General features: G+C 38.1%; 5 protein-coding genes across 5 annotated transcripts; 1 reads left to right on the plus strand and 4 right to left on the minus strand.

The window, feature by feature from the left end:
• Positions 1-1,022: 1,022 nt before the first annotated feature.
• snx5 (sorting nexin 5) lies at positions 1,023-8,877 on the minus strand. Its single transcript, XM_042502708.2, has 13 exons — positions 8,716-8,877; positions 6,846-6,950; positions 6,629-6,739; positions 6,294-6,415; positions 6,050-6,173; positions 5,486-5,581; positions 5,275-5,380; positions 5,085-5,160; positions 4,818-4,857; positions 4,644-4,730; positions 3,961-4,120; positions 3,764-3,849; positions 1,023-2,403 (listed from the first exon to the last, which is right to left on the minus strand). Exons 1-13 carry the CDS (start codon positions 8,749-8,751, stop codon positions 2,353-2,355), a joined length of 1,200 nt encoding a protein of 399 aa, XP_042358642.1. The 5' UTR covers positions 8,752-8,877; the 3' UTR covers positions 1,023-2,352.
• An 873-nt stretch (positions 8,878-9,750) lies between these two features.
• On the plus strand, positions 9,751-13,434 carry mgme1 (mitochondrial genome maintenance exonuclease 1). Its single transcript, XM_042501934.2, has 5 exons — positions 9,751-10,475; positions 10,887-11,124; positions 11,206-11,338; positions 12,065-12,195; positions 12,510-13,434. Exons 1-5 carry the CDS (start codon positions 9,962-9,964, stop codon positions 12,547-12,549), a joined length of 1,056 nt encoding a protein of 351 aa, XP_042357868.1. The 5' UTR covers positions 9,751-9,961; the 3' UTR covers positions 12,550-13,434.
• Positions 12,681-15,134, minus strand: LOC121954439 (glycine N-acyltransferase-like protein 3). The gene is made up of 5 exons (XM_042501936.2): positions 14,975-15,134; positions 14,676-14,786; positions 14,485-14,593; positions 13,240-13,366; positions 12,681-13,128 (listed from the first exon to the last, which is right to left on the minus strand). Exons 1-5 carry the CDS (start codon positions 15,050-15,052, stop codon positions 12,729-12,731), a joined length of 825 nt encoding a protein of 274 aa, XP_042357870.1. The 5' UTR covers positions 15,053-15,134; the 3' UTR covers positions 12,681-12,728.
• Positions 15,135-15,812: 678 nt separating this feature from the next.
• Positions 15,813-18,657, minus strand: LOC121954437 (glycine N-acyltransferase-like protein 3). Its single transcript, XM_088086857.1, has 5 exons — positions 18,399-18,657; positions 18,196-18,303; positions 17,994-18,114; positions 17,198-17,330; positions 15,813-17,052 (listed from the first exon to the last, which is right to left on the minus strand). Exons 1-5 carry the CDS (start codon positions 18,471-18,473, stop codon positions 16,653-16,655), a joined length of 837 nt encoding a protein of 278 aa, XP_087942983.1. The 5' UTR covers positions 18,474-18,657; the 3' UTR covers positions 15,813-16,652.
• Positions 18,658-20,146: 1,489 nt separating this feature from the next.
• On the minus strand, positions 20,147-23,210 carry LOC148187708 (glycine N-acyltransferase-like protein 3). Its single transcript, XM_088086410.1, has 5 exons — positions 23,080-23,210; positions 22,877-22,984; positions 22,675-22,795; positions 21,732-21,864; positions 20,147-21,586 (listed from the first exon to the last, which is right to left on the minus strand). The coding sequence occupies exons 1-5, from the start codon at positions 23,152-23,154 to the stop codon at positions 21,187-21,189; spliced, it is 837 nt and encodes a 278-aa protein (XP_087942536.1). The 5' UTR covers positions 23,155-23,210; the 3' UTR covers positions 20,147-21,186.
• Between the last annotated feature and the right edge of the window lie 805 nt (positions 23,211-24,015).

The raw sequence follows: 24,015 nt of genomic DNA on the forward strand, positions 1-24,015 counted from the left end.
GACTCAGCTTGAGGTGCTTAAAAAAGTGCCAAAAAATACATTTGAAAAACTCAATTGCAATGACTTTTTCTAGAAATTATGACCCGGTTGGGAGCAGTTTCATGTAGGAACTATTTTCTCTCTGCTGAAGTACACCCACCAAAAGCATCACAGCGAACAAGGAAGCAGGCATCTACTCATAGACAAGAGGCTTGTGCCCGTGACAGCTTGAGATGTAAACATCGATGGCTTCCTCCTTGGCTAGCAGTATAGGTGCGCTTCCTTCTGCACATTGATATGGTTGGCTGGTGCAGTTTGTTAGAAAGAAAATTGTTCCTGCATGAAACTGCTCACAACAAAGTCTATGGGTAACCAGCTCGTGGTTTCTGGATTTCACTCATTGCTGTTGTGTTGTTTTTCTTTGATGTATGTTTTTGGCACTTTCAGCACCACAAGCCAAGTGCCATCTAGTTCCATTATAATCGAAAGAAGGCAGACATCTCAATCGACGATATTTCTAAGCGGCTCACACCAAAACAAACTAGACTGATAAATAGTACTGCAGGTAAGAGGAAAAATATGTATTTTTAGTATTTTTAATTTTGGGGCAAACTATATGTTTGCTAGTTTTTACATACTACATGGATAAAGATTAATCTCACAAGAGTTTCACATGGGCTGTAGTGCTACTCATGAAGGACATGAAATGTGCACTCTGCTGGTGTTGATTCTCTTGGGCACTCTGGCATTTCCTCAAAGCTTACAGCACACAGTCCCATCACAGGATCCACTGTAGTCAATGGATTTAACACAAATGTGCATACTGCTGCGGTGAAAAGTTGAGGGCCAACACATTAAACTTAGTAGAAACAGGATGCAGTGGACAGATAGATACCGCCACCTAGTGGTATGATAGAGCATTCTTTAAAATGGAGATTTAGTGCTTTTCCACACAACAGAAAACCGTAAGGAACTATAAGGAATACTAAACTATCAAAATAGGCTACAAACCCCACAAACAAATACAGAATGGCACAGATCAATCTTGGGAAAGTAGGATTTATTCAATGCCATTATCACAAATTTATAAAAATGCTAATGTTCTGTAAGAAAAGCATAATGTAAAGGAATTCACACAGTTGGAATCCATTAGAAATACATTCAATTTCTTAAAAAACTATAATGTATTTTAACACTCCACTGAGCCTGGTCATGATTGTAAAGTATTTTTCCATCTTTTTAGTGCATCTTTTTTTTCATAACTGCTTTAAATAAAATGTTTAGAGGATCTGGTCAATATGTCAGGTCTGATACATGAGACCCCATTAATAAGAAAGGGGAAAAGTAAAAAAAAAAAAAGAAAAAACAATAATTACACACCAAAAAGTGACTGGGCAGAGGTGGTTTGGGTAAATAAGCTGCTGGGGACATGATAAATGTAGTGCAGGGGTATTATGAGTGCCTTGTGCAAACAGAACTAAAATGCAGATGTTGATTTTGCACGCTAGATGTTCAGATAACCTGCCGATTGAATTTTTCTTTTCATTGATCTTCTGTGATTCATCCACATTTGCAAAAGCAATGTGCATCTTTGATAACTGTGTGATCTCAGGTCACTTCTTACAAACAAGAATGTGGGGACTGATCCAACTGTCCATTCCTGAGGTGAAGAGCAGCTATTTTAGAACACCAGAAGACGATCTGTCTCATCTTATAAGTCAGTCAAGAGGTTTTTTTCTTAATAGAGGGTTGGTTGGTTTGTACACTAATCTCAGAGCCCAGGAATGCAGATCATTAGGATGTTTTTTTCAGGCACTATTTTTGCTTCTGTATAACTGTTCCATTAGCAAACAAAAAAGTCCCAAAAGAATCATAAAACTTAGGTTACGGCTATGCGAAAAACATGCACTAAGCCTTAATAAAAAAAAGTAAAAGTGTACATGAGAGACAAGCTTAGAGTCAGAATTTATGAGGCAAAAATATGATCAAAAGGCAAGATGTGTACTATGTGCATAATGTGAATAAAGAGTGGAGAAATTAATTAGGAAAAAAGGATAATCACCTCTATTGGTGCTGCAAAGGAATGGAAGACCTTAATGTTGGCAGCCTCATTTCTCTGGAGGCATTCACATCGAGACTTCCATAAATAATGGAAAAGGATGGACCTTGGACCAGAGGGCAGGGACTCTGTAAACATGAAGACATTCTGCTTACAAGACACTTAGTCTCGTGCAGGGTTTTTGAGTGGCATCAGACCCATGGGTGGGAGCAGAGATAGGGATTCATGTCCATGCAAGGCCCCGGGGATGCCAGGTTTCCATTTTCTATGACTGGTCACTTGGTGATGGTAGGACAGGAATACTTGAATACTTGTCAGTTGCTCTTGAGCAGGTCAATGCATCCCTGCAATAGAGTCACGTTGTTCTGTGGAGACAGAAAAAAAACAGTAGGAATACTCCCGAAGCAAAGAGTCTGTTCTGTTCTAAGTCATGAGGACATCCAACATCTCACCAAATAAAACATGTAAATGCACACATGTATCCTGGTTACAAACAGGTTTTTAGGTATTCTATTTCATGCATCTGCAAGTGCAAGCAACATATTTCACTAATGGAAACTTTAAAAAGTTGTTTTTTCATTTTTAATTAAACTGAATGATGAACATTCACAAAGAATCAGGCAGATGTTAGACAGCAGAAGCTTCTGGATGGCAAGGGGAAAATAACTAAAAATGGCAGGACGATAAAAAGAAACATACAAGACAATATGTTGCAATGGTGATGTTTTATTGTTTATAAAGAATGACATAGAATATATAAAATGAGTTCGTGTTTATTATTTCTTTAGTTTCTTTTCTTTCTGTCTTTACTTACTCTAGCAATGTCAAGCAATTGTCCAGATTGCCCATGTTTTCTCATTATGAGGGAGCTACGTAAATTCCTGTTGTAAATTCTGTCATGGAGGGTAGCAAAAAGTTAAAATATTTTAACTCTGGACAGCAATGATGTCTAGCAAAACTGCTAATGGAATTATTTGCTGGCCTCACCTAATTTCACTGTCAAGCTCTCATCCAATGAACTGATACACGGTTTGTTGTTTACCGTCTGCCTGATTCCATTTAAACGCTGCTGGATGATTTTGTAAAGAAACAGGGAGGACCGCCATGACCTTGACACAGACAAATCTACAAGAAGGCCCTCAAGTGCATGAGTATCAAGGTGAGCATAAATCAAAGTCAAGTCAACCCCACAGAGCAGACTTACTGAAAGGATTAAGAGTTGAAGATGAGGCTGAAAAGACAGCGATTATAAACCTGGATAATACTATTATCACACATATTGGGCTTCGGCCAGGGAAAAGGATAAATATATTTAGATTTCATTTCTGATTTAAAAGTTCATCCTTTCTCCTGGAACAAGCGAAGAGGGAAAAGGTCGTGTGAAAGGAAACATAAGGTGACAAAATATATGCACTTATTCTTTTAGTTTTGTGCCAGTCTTACGGCTTGTATGACTTTTTGCAGTAATTACATTTATAACATGCTATTCAAAGCTACATCTATAAACTTTATTTTGACAAACTTCTTTTGCATTTTCAGTTTATGTATTTTACTTTTAATACATATAAATGTATAATATTTTTTATATTCATTACCTTTCATATCTGAAGATGATGATTGAGATTTTACTGCTGATGAGGTTTAGAGGGGTATCTGAGATTAATTAATGGCACTTTGGGTGTTTAATAGTAATTTATAATCAGTCGGCTGTATTTTGCTGCTCACCTTGGCATGTTTTATCTCCAGCTCAGCCATCTCTATGAGGTTCTTCCTGAAGGCCACAACACGCCTGCCCTTGAAACTGGTCAGTTCTGAGAATAACAGCATCCGATTAGAAAAGGGCATGCACCGCGCATACTGCTTTACACACGAAGAAACAAGTACAGAATGAGCCTGCGTTTCACATGCACGGATGCACAAACCTTTCTTTCCAGACTCTGAGAGCTTGTCAAATTTCTGCAGGCACTGCTGCTGGTGCTCCTCTGCCTGGGGAATGTCCTTGCTCTTCAGTCGAGCCTTATCCAAGGCCTTATTAGAGTTCTCGTAGTCGACTAACGCCCGGGCTCGCCTGTACAGAAGGTCCTGACATGTTGCAGAGAGTTTAACATGAGAAATAAAAGAAGGAATGAGGAAACTAAGACAAGTGCACTTGAAATATTTTAACTGAGACGACTTGCCTACACTTTCATGTTCGCAAAAGATGGATTTTGACATACCATGTGCTTTCACACACTTCTGTTTTTCAAAACATGGTTTCTTATTACGCTTCAGGTGCAATTATTTATTTTGAATAAATACTCAATTAGTCCTTACGCTGAATACAACTATTATCTCCCATCCTATGTTGACTGGAAAATGGCTGCTTTGCCTTCTGAGTAATGCAGATTTTTCTCTTCATCTTAACTCCAGAAATTTTCATGAGATTTACGACAACGAGGTTCAACTGGTTGCACATAGCAGTGTTTCTTATTTCAACAAGTATAGTTCTGTTAGGGTGGAATGGTTGCATAGTATTTGAAACACAGCAACATGTGAACTTCATAAAACAAGCAACACATCTGTGAATCTCTACATCTCTTATGAAGGCGGAGGTAACATGTCTAACCTTGGCAGCCTGGATGTCTCTCATGTAATATCTGAGCAGCTCTGTGAGTTTCAGCTCCTGGTCAGATGCGACTCTTCCCTCCACTTTCTGCAGGGACACAAATAAATACATGTAGCAGCTACCGCAACATATGTAGAAATAAGAACAAATATTTACAATGGCGGCTGCACTTACTCTGAGCTTCTCAAACAGGTCCGACAACTTCTCCAGGTGCCTGAGAAAAAAGTACAGATATTATCATGGAAAACTCTGTAGTTATGTCTTGCTAATGATGTGATTTAATATAAGAGTGCAAATATAATCACAATCTATCTTTTCAAAATCATCAATATAAGCAGGGATTTGTCGCGAAATATGAGGTCGAAAGAGAACAAGCGCTTACAATCTTCGACAGAAAGTGTGTCTCTGCATGAAAACAATTGAATTATACATTAAACTCACTTTTTATTTGCTGTGGTATCATCAGCAGAGAGACTGTTCAGAGTAGCAGAGATGTGAATGTAATCATCCGCAATATCTGTAATGAAAGAAATTAGCAGTCAAAAAACTAAGCGAATTCCAAACAGTAATTCATTTTTTATACTCATCTCAAAATCAAACTAAATGTGGCAATGTCAAAACGCTGCAGTACTTTTGTGCGAGCGGGTCATTTTCTCCGCTTTGGCAGTGGAATCTTTTATCTTGCTGTAGTAGTCGAGCAGGAACGTCTTCTCCTGCTCGAAAAAGTCATCCACTTCCTGTGTAGGTATCAAAGACACAACAGTCAATGGGGAAGCGGCTACGACACAGCATCTGTAATGCTGTCGTACATATAATGTGAGCAGATCATGGATGGGCCTCACCTTTATTCCTGAGATAAGGACCTCATCAGCTGACTTCACCATGTTTTTAAAGAATCCTCCAAACATTTCCTTGGCATTCTTTCTTCTCACAGTGAGCTAAAACGACAGAGATTAAGAGAGAACACATAAAAAATCTGTGAGAGGAATTTGATTTATTATATGCTGCTGCAAGAAGTAAGTAGAAACTAGAAATACTGTTTATGATTGTACGTTTTGAATTTATTATTAGTTGTCATAATATGGTCCATAAAGACATGTGGCCTATGCTCTTTTATCAGACTAGCACCTGAGCGTATAAAGAGTTTAACTACTTTATATTACACTTGTGTAGCGGACGGTTTTATCTTAAGCAACCTACAGTGCAAGTGAAATCTGAGTAGATGAGAATTCTCTTTAACTCTTAGCAAACACCACAGCTACTGACTAACAAAGACGACATAGATAAGCATAACTGCTGATCACAGCAGGATGTAAGCCATGTGTCACAAGTGCTCCAGTAAACTCTACTTCCTCTCTTTCCAACTGACAGTTCAGGAAAGGAAGTCAGCATTATGGGGAACTCACATCCTGATCATACTCTAAGAAAATCTGGAAGTTTCTGTCTTTGCTTAAAACGGGGTGAGAGGACAATCTCTGCAGGAAGACTTCGTGCACTTGGACAGTTTTCTTGAACACAGCCAGGTACTCACTAAAGAGAAAAAAAGACACAGCAAGAGGATGTTTATTAAACAACATTTTACTGACTTTTCTAAGGGATATAACACAACACTGTCTAATATAAGGTGTTTTGTTGTAGTGTCACACTCACGCCTCCAGCTCCTGCTTCATTTTAGTGTACTCCTCCTTTGTCATAGTGGCTTCACCTTCCCCCAGCTTGTGCATCTTCTCTCTTGGGCTCTCAAAGTCAGGCTTTGGAGGCGCTGGAGGAATCTATGATTGATAAATCAGGAAAAAAATGACTTAAGATTCATGAAAGGTTAAATGATCTTGATGCGTTATATACTAATACACTTCTGTAAAAGAACATTTTTCTGTGTCATGTGTTTAAATTTCCTCTTTTGTCACTGAGTGTACAGATGCCAAAGACAATATTACAGTCTGTGTCTATATATGTGAGTCATGTCTGCACATAGTCCAACTTACTATTAGGCCAGCATATTCCTCTGTCTCAACCAGAGTGTCATGTAGCCAGATGAAGTCTTCGTGCTGCCTGGGAACGGAGAACTCTGGCTTCTGGAAAGAGCTAAGTGTGGTCTGGGAATAAACAAAAAAACTGTCAACATATCAGCAAATACCATTGTAGAATATTTTTCGATACTGAGTAGGTAAATGTGTTGGGGTACAATTTTTTTTTTTTTACCTTTGTATGGACAGTAAACTTGACTTTGTCCCTTTCACAGAGAGCATCAGGAATGTCAATGATAAGAGAGGCATCATGGTTTAGATCCACAGACACAGAGCGCATCTAAAAAGAAGGAATACACCAAGGTTATGCAAAAATATCATGTCATGTAAAAACAGGCCTCTTGACTAATCATAAACATATATCATAGTTAAATTAATTTCTATTTGGTTTGATTCGACAGTAAATTTACAGCATTGCCTCTTTGGCATTTCTGTACAGTACTGAGGATTTAGAGTGAAAACTAAAAACGTGGGACTTCATGTTGCAGAGACGCTAATCAAACACAGCTCATAACTGCTGCATTTTTGAATACTGGTTCAACAAAACAAAAAAAAAATAAGCAATTGTTCATAAGTAACATATATCAATATCATCAAAGTTGTAACCAGTAATGCAGCAATAACAATCCTCAGTTTCTGGAGTCTTTCTTAGCTTGACAATACATTTAGGACAGAAGAATGTAATGTTAGCAGCTATAATATTAAGAGCCCAAAGTCATCACCCTCTGTCTTATTCAGCCACCAACCCTGAGTTGCTACAACTTTACAGTGAGGACAAACTGAGATTGGAGGCTTGATACACCACAGGAAAATAAGACAGAATGGGAACAGTCTTAATCCATAGAGCTCGAGGGGTCAAACTCACTCCAGAGTACATTGGTATGTTTGTTTTTTTAATTCCTAATGTGCATTGGGGCCCTTAGAAATCATTCATCCGTGAGAAAAGCTTGAAGAGTATAGGTAGTGTTGGGTAAAGGTCTCAAGGCAGTTTGCCTGTAGACACAGACTCCAGCCCCGCTTTGGCTTTGGGCCTAGTTTCACACCCTTGTTGATCTGTTACATGATGATGGCATAAAATAAACATAAAACATTGTCTCTACTACTCCCTCTGCTGCTGATAAACATATACACCTTACATTCAGTTGTCAGTTAATTAGATGCAATTTGGAGAGAAACTCCCACACACTGTCTAACTCATAAAACTCATTATTTTAATGTCATGTTTCGCTGCTAGATCTTCATCAGACAAACAGTTTTGTGACATAGAGAAGGTCTAATTTTCTCAGCTTATTAAGTACATCCATCACGAAGGATATAATGTTTATTCTTGTTGTAACCATTTTAGAGATGTGTTGATACAACTTAATGGGCGCTTTAGAGGGTATAGTTTGCTATCTTGCCTCCTTTATATGGTTGCGATGATCAAAATATTAGAAACTCCTCTCAGTATTGCTCTACACAATTCAACAGCACCGCAAACTGCATCCTCCAAAATACACATACAGCTGAATTAACACCTCTCAGAAACATAATATGCTAAATTTAACCAAGAGGGACACGATAAAGTTAGTAAGACACCTGTCAGCATGTTGTTTATTTTAACTCAATACAAGTCCATTGAGTTGTCTCAGACCAGTGTGCTGCACAGCTCTGCAATGGAGTCATTTAACGGAGTTAAAACGCAGTGGTAAAGGGGGGGAAAGATCATTTAATGCCATTCAGGCCATGTCACTTTTCTGTCACTTTTACGGCGTCTGCTGTGCTAAACAATTAGCGTTAACGGTCGCGTGTTTCAACACGTCCAGTGTGTTGAGTAACACCAATTTTACTCCCTGCATAAATGCAATTTGACACTGAACACTTCTTGATAGCTTTATCGATCAAGCGTTCGCTAGCTTTAGCCAGAGGCTAGCGTTGTGCGGACAGAAAACAACACAAGTTAGCGGCAGTAAGTTAGCCAAAAAGCAACCGTTAATGTTAGCTAGCTTAATGCTACCTGGGCTGGGATTTGGTGCAGTTTAAATGCCGAGACACATTTAACTTACCTTTTCTTTGTTGCTTTCGTCTATAGTGGATGTCATGATGGTTCTTATCGACGGGACGGCAAGGACAGGCCAACAACCCAAATAACTAAACTACAAGTATATACAGGAAGCTCTCCCTCTCGGCTGGCTGGTTAGCTGCCGAGCTGTCAAACCGTTTTTTTCGCCCCCATCTGGATGATGTCAGATTTTTTTTTTTTTACAAAATTAAGTTTGAGTGTCAAATGTACAAAAATAAACATATTTATAACGAAAATAAATGGTGATAAAATGAATGAGGGGGCTTTTGTTGTAAATCATATTCATGTATTATGCTTCACAGTTTCATTACTTAAGTATCATGCATTTAAGGGCTTTCAAACAAGAAGGAGTATTTTATGAAACACACTAAATCTAGGTCATTCATACACTTTTTTCTTATAGATAAAATGTTCCCAGTATTAGAATGTTATTAAACGTAAATAATGTTATTTCAAGAAAAGTTTTCAAGTTGAAAATGATTTAGGGGAAGTCAGTCATGTATATCAGTGCAAAAGGTAGCAGAATACATACACTGGAAAATAATGTAATAAAAGACATGTTAAATATAATATATGTATGTATAATAAATCTCATAGGAATGTATAAATAATGAATGATGTCAGATTAAATTTCGCCTTGAAATTAATTTGACTGGGCAACCTAAAATTTCTAAATGCCACGATTAATTTGTAACCCAATCAGACGCTTCGTTTTGTTATCCTTTTTGATTAGCGTATTGGGGGGGGGGGGGTACTTTTATGAATCAAACCAAGAAGAGGTGACATAAAAACAATCTACCAAAACATGCTAAATCGTTTCTCCTTCACAATTACAAAAATGAGAAATATTACATTAACTAAAACCAATCAGTATCGCCTGCACAGTAAACACACGAGTGTATTTCAACGATACACTGCACAATATGGGTAATGTAGTTTCTACCTTCACAAATGCGGTAAAACGAGTGACACCTGAGAACTACAATTCCCAGCCACGGAAGCATTTGCAACCGAGTAGGGAAGTCGTACGGAAACAGTCGAGTGTGTTTGGTGCGTTTGGACTTCCCTATAATACATCCTCACGAGTCTTTCAGGAACATGTTTGGGCAAGTACCGTCACCAAAATGAAGGCAAAAATCTTAGACGTACTGTTAAAAACACTAGACACGTAACTTTTGGATAGCTAAAAACTCATTGTCTTTCACAATTGTTGTGCGGAAGTCGACACAATGTTCACTTTGAAGCGGGTGGTGTGCGTGGGGGGCATCATTGTCCCTCAGTGCACCTCCCTCTTTACGAGCAATTTCTCTGCTTGTCATTGCCTAACATCCCCAAAGAAACACAACCCATACAGCTCAGTGGACAGTGAGCGCTACTCTTCTCTAGTGAAGTCAGTCATGTCATCCAGGGTCAGTTCCCAAACTCCAGAGACCCTGCAGGTGGAGGACGAGCACATCTATGGACCCGTTGTCAAAGCCCAGACGCCCCCGAGACCAGAGAAGAAGGAACCTAAAACTCTTCATCCCTTCTCACACTGTGAAGAGACTCCTGAAACAGAGGAGCAAGAGGCAGGACCTCCAACCCGGATTTTGTTCAAACGGGGCAAGGAGAGGTCACCTGTACCGAGTGTGACCCGCATCCTTCAGCAGACCCTTTCCCCAGAGCAGATCTTTTATTTGGAGAGATGGAAGAGGAGGATGGTCGCAGAGCTCGGAGAGGAGGGCTTCAAGGAATACAGTCTGAGTAAGTTTTCAAATTTGGAGCCGATTTGAAATGAAAGAAAATTTAGAATATATATTAAACTCTCAACACAAAACCTGGTTTAAATGCCATTAGTAAATGTTTCATAAAAACTGAACTTTACAGCCAGAATTTCTTTATAAAGTTCAGTGAAAATTTGAATAAAAATTGAGGTTTTACAAAGTAAAGCTTTCTTTGCATTTATTGCAGCCTTCCCTGGTGTTGGTTGAGTGCAACATTTTTTTTAGATACAGATAATCGGCAAAATGCCAAATATCAGCCCCAATAATTGGCCAGGCCGATAATATTTCTAGTCTTCAATACAAGCTGCTATTGAATTATATCTTGCATCATTTGAGGTTTATTGGAGACTGACAAAACTGAAAAGTGACCAAAATTGTTGTATTTTATCAGATTTATTTAGGCAAGGGAAGCTTTTCCATTCAGCTTTGGAGGACATCCTAACCTCAGATGCATCATGGGAGAACAGAAATCTTCCAGAGACACCAGAGTATCCACCTGAGGTCCAGGGATACATGAGGAGCATCTCTCATGTCCTGGAGGACGTCAGCGCCGTGAGAGCTACTGAAAGCACCGTGCAGCACGATACACTGAACTATCTGGGAATTGTGGATTGTGTCGCTCGCTATAGGTGAACGTTCTGATACGCAGACAAAGATTAACTCTACTTTGTCCACACAGACTTGACTTGACTGCCTGTTTCTGTCCACAGGGGTGTACTGTGTGTTATTGACTGGAAGACTTCAGAGAAGCCCAAACCATTCCTGAGCAACACATATGACAACCCCATTCAGGTGGCAGCCTACGCCGGAGCGCTGAACAATGACGGCAACTACAAATACCAGGTGAGCTACTGAGATTAACAATGTGAGCCTTTTTTTCTCTTTCTCTCTTTTCTTTTAATTCACAGTAAAGACAAGCCATAATGAACACACACGACACAAAATAAGCACATACACAAGCACATACAAATAAAACTAATTAAATAGCACAAATAATATCAGCAATAGCAGTAATCTCAGCCATTGAAATGTACAAATTATGGTCTTTTATATATTTATTCAGTTATATTTAATACCCCCATATTTATAACTCTTTCATAAATTGCTGGCCATAAGCATACCGTGAAATGAGAGGGTCCTCATCGAACCATTTTTGTAAAATTGCAAAGCGTGCAACATATAATGCAGTTCTATGAATGTGCCTGGACCTATGCTCAAAATTGAAATCTGAACTCAGTGCAAAATTCTGTGGATTTAATGATATTTCAGTTACAAATGTTAGTCAAGTAATCTCACTTTGGACTGACAGTCAGCAATTTACAATTTTAGGGCACAACCACATTAGATGGTTTTAAGTACCTCAGCTATGTTCTACATTTCTGACATAATGATGATCACATGGGAAGTGTGACTTTTTTAATTCTTTTGTTTTCCACCCAGATTGTTTATCCGTCTCTCCATCTGATGTCAGATTCTAATCGTAATAAAACGTTTAATCCTCCCCATTACTGCCAAGGTGCATCACACAATATAACACCCTCATATCCAACTGATCTCTTCCGGCTTCAGGTTCAAAATGGACTCATTGTAGTCGCCTACAAGGACGGCTCACCTGCCCATGCTCATCAGCTGAGCTCCGAGCTGATGTGGAAGTACTGGAAAACTTGGCTGATTCGTCTCGAGGAGTTCACAGAACAAAGGTAAAAGCAGTCAGACCTTTTAATATCTATTTTTTGCCGTGGATTTTTTTCAGAAATAAATACAGTAGTACTGCTTGATTAGGCTGCGCAGCCCGCATGTGCTCACAAGACACTAGTGCTGTCAAACATGGATTTTTTAGTGCATAATCTGAATATCGAAATGGCTCAATACTCTTTTTCCATACTATCAATACACTGATACCAGCTGTGCTTACTTGCTATTGATAAGGTTTACCACAGTTATGCTGTTCTCTGCTATCAAGAAAAAAAGTCATTGTTGTCATGTTACGTTTGTTTTGTTTGTTTAATTTCAGATCCAGTAATGCCTCGACTTCAATTGTGGAAAAGAGATGAAAAGCGTGACAGGAGATCTGTAAGGGCATTTCCATGAAGCAGGTTATTTCAGTTTAAGGCAACTGACCCTGAACTTAAAAAATAACACGTGGTAAAAACGAAAGCTTTTTAACCCTTATTCCTGACTAGCATTTTTCCCCCTTTACTCTATGAAGCGAAACTTGTGATCTTTGCAGCATTTACAAACCGTTGAATTTAAACCAGGTTTCCCTGTACGAGGAGTCCTCAGTGAAGCCCAGGCTTTTAAAGAGCCTGTAGGAGACCTCGTTCTCCTCCTCTATAAAGCAGAAAGTTGGGTAGCCTTCAGCGTGGAGCTTCTTGGCCAGAGTGCTGATCACGACTTTGGCGTAGCCTTTCCCTCTGTGCTCTGGCAGAGTGTACAACACGCCCATTGAACAGGACGAGTAGGTCAAGATCCAGGACACCGGCTTTCCCTCTGCGTCCAGCACACAGCAGGACGGGAAGTGTTTGAGCATGTTCTGGATCATCCTGACAGCAATTTCATCCTTACCAAACTTCCACGTCTGATTCACCAAGTCAGTGTGTGATTCATCCAGAGAGCCTAATGAGATCCCAGAGCTGCCGCAGAACAGAGCAAAACCCTGCTTCATTCACAAACTATTAAACATTAGATAACAGTTCTTGTCACACACTAGACACTTAAGATATCACAGCATAGTTAGGTGTTACCTGTCTATAGAGGGAAGGCTGGATACATCCTGCAGTGTCATCATGTGACACACATCCACCTCTCTGTAGGGCACGTCTTTTTCTGATGCAAGTGCTTTGAATACCTCCATGTGACGACGATTGATTCCTTGCACAGATGTAAAGGAATTATTTCTTTTGTAACTGAAAAGCTTTTAATAAATGTGTGAAATTTAACCTGGTATTTGTATTTCTTTTTAATTCTGAGAAATTGTGTGATCTGCATCAGGGGTGCCCAAACAATAAAAATGAGACTTAATGGTGGGCTAAAGGGCTCAAAAGCAAACACTTATTGTATTGTTCTTTTAAGATGCAAAATGCCACTAGGATCCCAAATCATCTTAATTGAAATGAATCCTCTGAATCGTGCCACTGTCTCTATTTCTGCATTTTTTTTCCTTAGCTTACTCGTGCCAGGCTGACTTCCTGCAGTGTCACCCTGCCCGCCATGTTCAAGATTATGAAAAATAATTCAAATTTAGGGATCCTATGTGTTTAACGAACAAAAAAACGGTATTAACAGCTTTTTTTTTTTTTTTTTTTGCTAGAAACCTTTGGTGGACCAAATCAAACATTATAGTGGACCAATTTTGGCCCAGCGGCCACACTTTGGGCATCAGTGATCAACATGATTAAAGATTTGTGTTATTTAACCTAGATTTGAAACCATAAATGTAAAAAAATTTGATGTGTTTGGAGACAAAACATCACAACGTTACTCTAATATATATAGAGAGTCTGTTCTCATGATAAATATAATCTCCTCATTACATTTTGTCTAATTTACATGTGTTTGTTTCACTGGCACTTCGCTCTCACAGGATGGCCCTATAATCAATCAGATACTGTAATGGCACTAAGGTTGTGATCTTTGCGCTCATAACTTCTTGTGGTTTTTATGGCATGAAATGAAATGGTGGCACATTGTAATCAGATCACTAAATGATATGCCATAATTATGGGAGGACTTTGGACACAATAAAATAAAAGATAATAAAATGCACAGCTGAATTTATATCTGAAATACAGCAGTGGAAAATCACACCTGTTATTGAGTGATGTGGGAAGTACTATTTAATAACATGTTCATTATTATTATTATTATTATTAGTAGTAGTAGTAGTAGTAGTACTAGTAGCAAAAGAATAGCATAAAAGACAAATGCACTTATGTCAACGTTATTATTCAAGAGACAATGAAAAGAACAGAAGTGCTTATTGCTCTTACCAATACAAAAGCCCTGGGTCCAGTCAATAATGGAGGACTCCCGCATGGTTCCCTCCAGGATGGCTTCATCATTTGCAAAGACCAGTGTGTCTTTGAAGAGATCTCCCCTCTGTAGGAACCATGAGATGTGAAGATACTGCTTATGCATAGACGCATATTTGTACAACTAATACACACAGATAAGTAGTTACCTCTTTACATTCTGGTTTGCAGACAACGACACTGAACTCTGGCCATTTGTCCACAAAGATCCTCACAGGATCTGATCTGACTCTGTTTATGAGGACCAGGCAACCATAAACCTGAAAAAAGAAAGCCGTAGTTACACTGTAATCTTGTACAGTTAATAACTGCGATCAAAGAGTATTTCAAAAAGTTATTAAGGCAGTGATTATGTCGACAAACTAAGCTAATATGAGTCACTGACTTGCATTAGGCGACAGAAAGAAGACTTATCAAACTGTCATGTATTTCATCTGGCTGGGCGAACCTGTTGCGATCGAGGTAAAAATCTTTTCAGCTGGATTTCAATCCTTTTCAGCTGGTCTCCGGTCAGTTGCACGGCCATTTCTGATGAAGGAAAACTACTACGTTTTTACTGTTAATGAAGGAAACGTGGATGAATTATAAGGAAGGAAAGGAAACAGTAAGGCGATCGTTTATTTTTTTTTCTCCAGGCTTCAATTCAGTTTCGCACTTTCGACGCGTGAGGTCCGAGCTATCGATCAGGTTAAGTTGAAGAAAATATCCTCCATTAGCAGAAGATGTATTCCCATATTTTTTATAAATTTTAAATTATTAGTATTATTATTATAAGTATTATTATTATTAATTCTCAAAATAAGTCGAGGACCCTTGCATTCAAAATCTGCTAAATATAGGCCTATAATTACTTTTACACATGAAGCTGAAAAATAAGTGGATGAACAGAATGGATGTTATGTACGTGATACCGAAAAGAAAATATTAACATATGTTTTGTTTACATTTTGATTAGTAACTGTAATTTGAATTACTTTTTTTCTCAATAACTGTAACGTTTACATTTACATTTTGTCATTTAATTATTGTAGCCTACAACATTGCAAGTGACTCGAGTTGTCAAACACATGTGGTGGAATGAGAATATTTACCTCCACAATGAAGTGGCTTACAAGTATAGCGAATAATATGAGGATAATACTCAATTAAAATAAAGGTACCTCAAAATTTCCACTGATGTGGGACCTACTGGAGTTTTGAGCATAATGTGAAAAGGAGAACAAACTCTCTCTGACACATGAAAATGACGAAGGATAAACTACATAACTGGATAATTGCAGACAGAGCATGAATCAACACAGCTGTTTAATTTGAATCTCTCCTCCAAACACACATACAGAATATGGACACACACACACATAAAAAAAAACCCCCATAAAAATACAATTGTTCATCAATTGTATCAATAGAAAATAGAAAATGCTGGTATGACAAAAATGCATTTCATTAAAATACAAAAATAAACTTTATCCATACTGCTTTTAACACATTTTAGGCATTTGGTAGCATCAATATGTATCTGAGGTCACCTCTCTACATGGAAAAAATGACCTCTCCTAAATTATAATTAAGTGGCCATCAGGATATGTTGGAACAGGGAAGTGCAATGGAGTGAGTCCATATCTAAAATCTGTAACTTGGCACGCAATCAACTAAATGAGGGCAAACAACACAAAATAGTACCATTACGGCAGAGAATAATACAGTACAAAATAGTAAAAGTCATTTCGCCAAAGACTGATAAGACTAATTGTTGTACAGTTTTTTAATTTAAACTTCTGGATAAAAATATGTCTCACTTGAATTATTTATTTAGTATTATTATTATTATTAGTTTAATTTAGTGTATTTCAAATACACAAATACAAGGTGTCGGAATATTTTGTTAAAAATTACATATTATATGTTCTGTCCAGCAAAATACAAATGACCAAATGCTTAATATTAATTAAATGTTAAAAATATTTAATTAAATTACTGGCTATCTTATCTGCGCCTACTATGAAAAAGGTGACATTATTAGTGTTTAATTTTGCATCAGTTAATGCCTCCTTCACTATCATTATTACATTCCAGATTTATTTATCACTATGGCAGGTATACGTTTTATCACAAGGGTTGCAAAATCAAAAGTTGAACTCCATCCACATTGCCCTGTATGAGGGGTCCTCAGTGAAGCCCAGGCTTTTAAAGAGCTTATAGGAGACTTCGTTGTTCTCTTCTATAAAGCAGTACACTGGGTAGCCCTCAGCGTGGAGTCTCTTGGCCATGGTGCTGATCAGGACTTTAGCGTAGCCTTTTCCTCTGTGCTCTGGCAGAGTGTACAATAAGCCCATAGCACAGTAATCGTACACCAGAATCCAGGACACCGGCTGACCCTGGCCGTCAGTGATGCAGCATGATGGGAAGTTACTGATGAGGTTTGTAATGTTACTGTATCCCTGTGCGTTCCCTCCAAACTTCCAGTTGTTATTCACCAAGTCGACGTGGGAAAGGTTAAGAGATGAAATCCTTGATTTTACCTCACTGCAGAGAAGCAGATTTATAGAGAAACAGATTATGATAACATTTCATCTGAGCCGAGAAACAATATTACTTCACTTTTCATTAATGCAGATTTGTGAAATATGTGAACATAACCTTAAAGCACATTTTAATGATCTGACTGCACCTCTCAGTTGCTGGTGTGAGCAGACGGTTGATGTCTTGTAAATACAGAAGATGCACCAGAGTATAGTATTGGTTGTTGACGTCTCTGTCAGAGGACACCTCTTTGAGCAGGGGGGCGTGGGAAATGTCAGCTCCTGTGGGCCAAAAATGATTCACGTTAGTACCATTCTGGTACTTTTCTTTGCAAGGAGTTTGCTATGTTGGAAATTGTCGACTGAGGTACCAAGCACAGCGGCCGGACCAACTTTCTCATTTTCTGGTAAACAGTATAGACCTGCACCAAATTATGTTTCTGTAAACATTTGAGGTGAGAAACAGGCAATGCAGTAATATAATCTTGATATATGTAGCGACTGACATAACTGACAGCTGTGTTAGAGTGTCCGTTTCAGCAAATATGAATACAGTTGTTTAAAAAAAATGTGTGATTTCAAAGATTTTTAAAGAAAACATGCTTTGCGAATGTAGATTTTGAGGTTCTGCGGTTAAATAAATACAAAACACAACCATTTAAGGTAAAATGCCTCTCCACTAAGCCAAATCAAAATTCATTACTCCCTTCCCAGTACCTATTAAATTATTAAATGAAAATATTAATTATTAAATAATTAAAAATATATTTTATGTTTTGTACCACCCCCTTCCCTCTCATACATAACGAACAGTCCCTAACCACCTAAAGCTTCGAGTTGTGTTTTCCTTGAAGTACAGGACCTTTACATGAGTAGGCTTATATTAGGCTTCATCACAGAGCTACAAACTGTTAACCCTATTATTTTACCGTGATCTAAACTCACCCGCAATAAGAAAATAAGTGCTCCAGTCGATTGCATTCTCATCTTTCAGCATTCTTCTTAAAATCTGTTCATTGGTGCTGAAGTATGTCACCTTTTTCATGAACTCCAGGGCGCGCTTGTTCTGCAAAGCAAACGCTCCATTCAGCGATCGTGACACACAAAAACTGGATGTAAACAACTCTCCAGTGGGATTTGAACTCACATTGGGGTCAGGTCGGCAAATAATGACCTTAAAATCGGGCCACGTATCAACGATTACGTCCAGTGTGGTTGGTTTGCCTCTGTTGATCCCATGAAGGAAACCGTAAACCTGAAAGCACGAAACGCTCAGAGTTACAGTGGCTTACAGGAGACAATAAGTACATGCTGAGAACTGCATATGAAATGGTTTAAAGGTGTATATACCTTTAAACTCTTGGGGAGGTGTTTCAGCAGAACTCCTTCAGCGATCTGCAGCTCGTCTTTGTTTAGGACCTTCATGTTTCCGGAGTGACGCTTCTGTAATAGTGCAGTTTATCCGGTCTGTCGGGTCAGACTGCTCTGCTCCGATAAAAATGGTTTCTGCCTTTATAGATCACTGATAGTGGACCATCACAGGTCACAGGTTGCCTTCAGATAAGAAATCTGACGATCGCTCACCGCGAGGGAGGGCGGTGCATGTATGATTACTGTATTTAGACCATGGGTGTAGATTTAGGGGGGACGCAGGCTACACGTCCCCCTCAAGATTTAAAACATCTGCATTTGTCTCCCCCTAGTAAAAGCATGAGGACTTCAGAAAATGTATGATGATTTAATGAAGAAAAGGCAGAAATAATGGTGCATAAAAAAATCACCAGAATGCAGGAAATAAAAGTTAGTGTGAAAGGTTTCGGGAGATTTTTAACCCTTTCCAACAAAATCAGCGCCTGCATGTGGGTTTTTCAAACAACAAAAGCTCTACTGGTGATTGTGTGATGGCAGTGGGGACATCCACTATTAACTATATGTACAGTATGTAAAAGATCATGAACATGTCCACAAATGTTTAAAGACTTCAGGGATTCATTTTATATATTTTGTCTCCTCCCCGTCACTTTTAGATCATTAAACTTATAATGAGCATAAGTGAAACCAAGTATTTAAAATGAGAATTTTTTAATGTCATGTTATTGTCACTACTTCTGACAATGAAATTTTTCCTCCCTGTAAAATCATACCTTTCACAGCATTCCTACCCTTATCGGCCAATCTTACACGATGGACAGGAATGTTAAAAACCTCCCCCAAAGATAAATAACACACAAACGCACACAAACACACACACACACACACACACACACACACACACACACACAAAACAACCTTTCTTTGCTTTTTGCTTTTTCCAAAAATAACAAAATATTAAACTGAGGTTGTGGTAGAAAATCTTAATACCTATATACATTTTTAACATACAAATTGCAATATCTATCTATGTATATATATATATGTATATATGTGTGTGTGTGTGTGTGTGTGTGTGTGTGTATATATATATATATATATATATATATATATATTATTGTTTTGTTTTTTTTAATTCTCGAAATAAGTCAAACTCTTGTATTCAAAATATGTGCTAAATATACTTGATTACTTTTACACATAAAGCGGAAAAATTGATGGATGAACAGAATGGATGTTATGTAAATGTAGTACCAAAAAAAAATATGAAGATATGTTTTGATTACATTTTGATTAGTAACTGTAAATTGATTTTTTTTCTCAATAACTGTAATGTTTACATTTACATTTTGTCATTTAATTATTGTAGCCTACAACATTGCAAGTGACTAGGGTTGTCAAACACATGTGGTGGAATGAGAATATTTACCTCCACAATGAAGTGGCTTACAAGTATAGCGAATAATATGAGGATAATACTCAATTAGAATAAAGGTACCTCAAAATTTCCACTTATGTGGGACCTACTGGAGTTTTGAGCATAATGTGAAAAGGAGAACAAACTCTCTCTGACACATGAAAATAACGAAGTATGCAAAAAATATCTTAATTTTGGTAAACCGTGATTAGTAATAACTGTATTGGTGTGTATATAATTAGGTAGCCTCTATGTATAGAGCAACTCTATATAGGATAAACTACATAACTGGATAATTGCAGACAGAGCATGAATCAACACAGCTGTTTAATTTGAATCTCTCCTCCAAACACACATACAGAATATGGACACACACACACACACACACACACACACACATAAAAAAACCATATAAAAATACAATTGTTCATCAATTGTATCAATAGAAAATAGAAAATGCTGGTATGACAAAAATGCATTTCATTAAAATACAAAAATAAACTTTATCCATACTGCTTTTAACACACTTTAGGCATTTGGTAGCATCAATATGTGTCTGAGGTCACCTCTCTACATGGAAAAAATGACCTCTCCTAAATTATAATAAAATGGCCGTCAAGATACGTTGGAACAGGGAAGTGCAATGGAGTGAGTCCATATCTAAAATCTGTAACTTGGCACGCAATCAACTGAATGAGGGCAAACAACACAAAATAGTACCATTACCGCAGAGAATAATACAGTACAAAATAGTAAAGGAGAATACTGAGCGCCCCGCCTTCCCTTCACCCGAAGACCAACCTAAAAACAACCTAAAAGAAAAAATTAACCTCCTTTGTGTGTCCTCTAACACTGCAGCACAGGGAAACACAAAGGAAATACAGCAGTTCACAATGAGCACATTACTGCGGTCAACATTACATCTCATGTGATTCTGTTGCATTTCGCCAAAGACTGATAAGACTAACTGTTGTACAGTTGTTGTTTTTTATTTAATTTAAACTTCTGGATAAAAATATGTCTCGTTTGAGTGATTAATTTAGTATTATTATTATTAGTTTAATTTAGTGTATTTCAAATACACAAATACAAGGTGTCGGAATATTTTGTTACAAATTACATATTATATGTTCTGTCCAGCAAAATACAAATGACCAAATGTTCAATATTAATTAAATGTTAAAAATATTTAATTAAATTACTGGCTATCTTATCTGCGCCTACTATGAAAAAGGTGACATTATTAGTGTTTAATTTTGCATCAGTTAATGCCTCCTTCACTATCATTATTACATTCCAGATTTATTTATCACTATGGCAGGTATACGTTTTATCACAAGGGTTGCAAAATCAAAAGTTGAACTCCATCCACATTGCCCTGTATGAGGGGTCCTCAGTGAAGCCCAGGCTTTTAAAGAGCTTATAGGAGACTTCGTTGTTCTCTTCTATAAAGCAGTACACTGGGTAGCCCTCAGCGTGGAGTCTCTTGGCCATGGTGCTGATCAGGACTTTAGCGTAGCCTTTTCCTCTGTGCTCTGGCAGAGTGTACAATAAGCCCATAGCAAAGTAATCGTACACCAGAATCCAGGACACCGGCTGACCCTGGCCGTCAGTGATGCAGCATGATGGGAAGTTACTGATGAGGTTTGTAATTCTCCTGTATCCCTGTGCGTTCCCTCCAAACTTCCAGTTCTTGTTCACCAAGCCGACGTGGGAAAGGTTAAGAGATGAAATCCTTGATTTTACCTCACTGCAGAGAAGCAGATTTATAGAGAAACAGATTATGATAACATTTCATCTGAGCCGAGAAACAATATTACTTCACTTTTCATTAATGCAGATTTGTGAAATATGTGAACATAACCTTAAAGCACATTTTAATGATCTGACTGCACCTCTCAGTTGCTGGTGTGAGCAGACGGTTGATGTCTTGTAAATACAAAAGATGCACCGGAGTATAGTATTGGTTGTTGACATCTCTGTCAGAGGACACCTCTTTGAGCAGGGGGGCGTGGGAAATGTCAACTCCTGTGGGCCAAAAATGATTCACGTTAGTACCATTCTGGTACTTTTCTTTGCAAGGAGTTTGCTATGTTGGAAATTGTTGACTGAGGTACCAAGCACAGCGGCCGGACAAACTTTCTCATTTTCTAGTAAACACTATAGACCTGCACCAAATTATGCTTCTGTAAACATTTGAGGTGAGAAACAGGCAATGCAGTAATATAATCTTGATATATGTAGTGACTGACATAACTGACAGCTGTGTTAGAGTGTCCGTTTCAGCAAATATGAATACAGTTGTATTAAAAAAAAAAAAAAGCAGGGACTGTACTTGGTGTAACTGGGGTGTGTCTTATTGTAATATTTTTTTCTTGAGCCTCCCATAGTGACTGGGGTAAAAAATCATGAACCGCCATCCACTATTAATGACCATATTTCATAGTTTCTGGCTGTGAAAAATGGTTAGAGTTCAAAGATTTTAAACAAAACATGCTTTGCGAATGTAGATTTTGGGGTTCTGAGGTTAAACAAATACAAAACATGACCATTTAAGGTCAAACGCCTCTCCACTAAGCTAAATCAAAATTCATTACTCCTTTCCCAGTACCTATTAAATGATTAAATGAAATCAGTAATTATTAAATAATTTTAAAATATATTTTGTTTTGTACCACCCCCTTCCCTCTCATACATAACGAACAGTCCCTAACCGCCTAAAGCTTCGAGTGGTGTTCCCCTTGAAGTACAGGACCTTTACATGAGTAGGCTTATATTAGGCTTCATCACAGAGCTACAAACTATTAACCCTATTATTATACCGTGATCTAAACTCACCCACAATACGAAAATAAGTGCTCCAGTCGATTGCATTCTCATCTTTCAGCATTCTTCTTAAAATCTGTTCATTGGTGCTGAAGTATGTCACCTTTTTCATGAACTCCAGGGCGCGCTTGTTCTGCAAAGCAAACGCTCCATTCAGCGATCGTGACACACAAAAACTGGATGTAAACAACTCTCCAGTGGGATTTGAACTCACATTGGGGTCAGGTCGGCAAATAATGACCCTAAAATCGGGCCACGCATCAACGATTACGTCCAGTGTGCTTGGTTTGCCTCTGTTGATCCCATGAAGGAAACCGTAAACCTGAAAGCACGAAACGTTCAGAGTTACAGTGGCTTACAGGAGACAATAAGTACATGCTGAGGACTGCATATGATACGGTTTAGAGGTGTATATACCTTTAAACTCTTGGGGAGGTGTTTCAGCAGAACTCCTTCTGCTATACGCAGCTCGTCTTTGTTCAGGACCTTCATGTTTTGGGAGTGACACTTCTGTAATAGTGCAGTTTATCCGGTCTGTCGGGTCAGACTGCTCTTTTTCGATAAAAATTGTCTCTGCCTTTATAGATCACTGATAGTGGACCATCACAGGTCACAGGTTGCCTTCAGATAAGAAATCTGATGATGCAGGCGGTGCATGCATGATTACTGTATTTAGACCATGGGTGTAGATTTAGGGGGGACGCAGGCTACACGTCCCCCTCAAGATTTAAAACATCTGCATTTGTCTCCCCCTAGTAAAAGCATGAGGACTTCAGAAAATGTATGATGATTTAATGAAGAAAAGGCAGAAATAATGGTGCATAAAAAAATCACCAGAATGCAGGAAATAAAAGTTAGTGTGAAAGGTTTCGGGAGATTTTTAACCCTTTCCAACAAAATCAGCGCCTGCATGTGGGTTTTTCAAACAACAAAAGCTCTACTGGTGATTGTGTGATGGCAGTGGGGACATCCACTATTAACTATATGTACAGTATGTAAAAGATCATGAACATGTCCACAAATGTTTAAAGACTTCAGGGATTCATTTTATATATTTTGTCTCCTCCCCGTCACTTTTAGATCATTAAACTTATAATGAGCATAAGTGAAACCAAGTATTTAAAATGAGAATTTTTTAATGTCATGTTATTGTCACTACTTCTGACAATGAAATTTTTCCTCCCTGTAAAATCATACCTTTCACAGCATTCCTACCCTTATCGGCCAATCTTACACGATGGACAGGAATGTTAAAAACCTCCCCCAAAGATAGATAACACACAAACGCACACACACACACACACACACACACACACACACACAAAACAACCTTTCTTTGCTTTTTGCTTTTTC

Source organism: Plectropomus leopardus, chromosome 13 (genome assembly GCF_026936395.1).
Source record: "Plectropomus leopardus strain MGB_pleo_1.0 chromosome 13, ASM2693639v1, whole genome shotgun sequence".
NCBI classification, from domain to species: domain Eukaryota; kingdom Metazoa; phylum Chordata; class Actinopteri; order Perciformes; family Serranidae; genus Plectropomus; species Plectropomus leopardus.

Coding starts and splice junctions, on each gene's coding strand:
- LOC121954439 (XM_042501936.2), bottom strand. CDS start 15,052: ATGGCCGTGCAACTGACCGGAGACCAGCTGAAAAGGATTGAAATCCAG. Junction 14,594..14,675: donor GCAAACCAGAATGTAAAGAG/GTAACTACTTAT, acceptor TGGTTCCTACAG/AGGGGAGATCTCTTCAAAGA. Junction 13,129..13,239: donor AGCCTTCCCTCTATAGACAG/GTAACACCTAAC, acceptor GTTCTGCGGCAG/CTCTGGGATCTCATTAGGCT.
- snx5 (XM_042502708.2), bottom strand. CDS start 8,751: ATGACATCCACTATAGACGAAAGCAACAAAGAAAAG. Junction 6,951..8,715: donor ACGAAAGCAACAAAGAAAAG/GTAAGTTAAATG, acceptor CCTTCTTTTTAG/ATGCGCTCTGTGTCTGTGGA. Junction 2,404..3,763: donor TGGAGATAAAACATGCCAAG/GTGAGCAGCAAA, acceptor CTGTCTCCACAG/AACAACGTGACTCTATTGCA.
- LOC148187708 (XM_088086410.1), bottom strand. CDS start 23,154: ATGAAGGTCCTGAACAAAGACGAGCTGCGTATAGCAGAAGGAGTTCTG. Junction 22,985..23,079: donor ACCTCCCCAAGAGTTTAAAG/GTATATACACCT, acceptor TCGTGCTTTCAG/GTTTACGGTTTCCTTCATGG. Junction 21,865..22,674: donor CACTTATTTTCGTATTGTGG/GTGAGTTTAGAT, acceptor TTTGGCCCACAG/GAGTTGACATTTCCCACGCC.
- LOC121954437 (XM_088086857.1), bottom strand. CDS start 18,473: ATGAAGGTCCTAAACAAAGACGAGCTGCAGATCGCTGAAGGAGTTCTG. Junction 18,304..18,398: donor ACCTCCCCAAGAGTTTAAAG/GTATATACACCT, acceptor TCGTGCTTTCAG/GTTTACGGTTTCCTTCATGG. Junction 17,331..17,993: donor CACTTATTTTCTTATTGCGG/GTGAGTTTAGAT, acceptor TTTGGCCCACAG/GAGCTGACATTTCCCACGCC.
- mgme1 (XM_042501934.2), top strand. CDS start 9,962: ATGTTCACTTTGAAGCGGGTGGTGTGCGTGGGGGGCATCATTGTCCCT. Junction 10,476..10,886: donor CTTCAAGGAATACAGTCTGA/GTAAGTTTTCAA, acceptor GTATTTTATCAG/ATTTATTTAGGCAAGGGAAG. Junction 12,196..12,509: donor GAGGAGTTCACAGAACAAAG/GTAAAAGCAGTC, acceptor GTTTAATTTCAG/ATCCAGTAATGCCTCGACTT.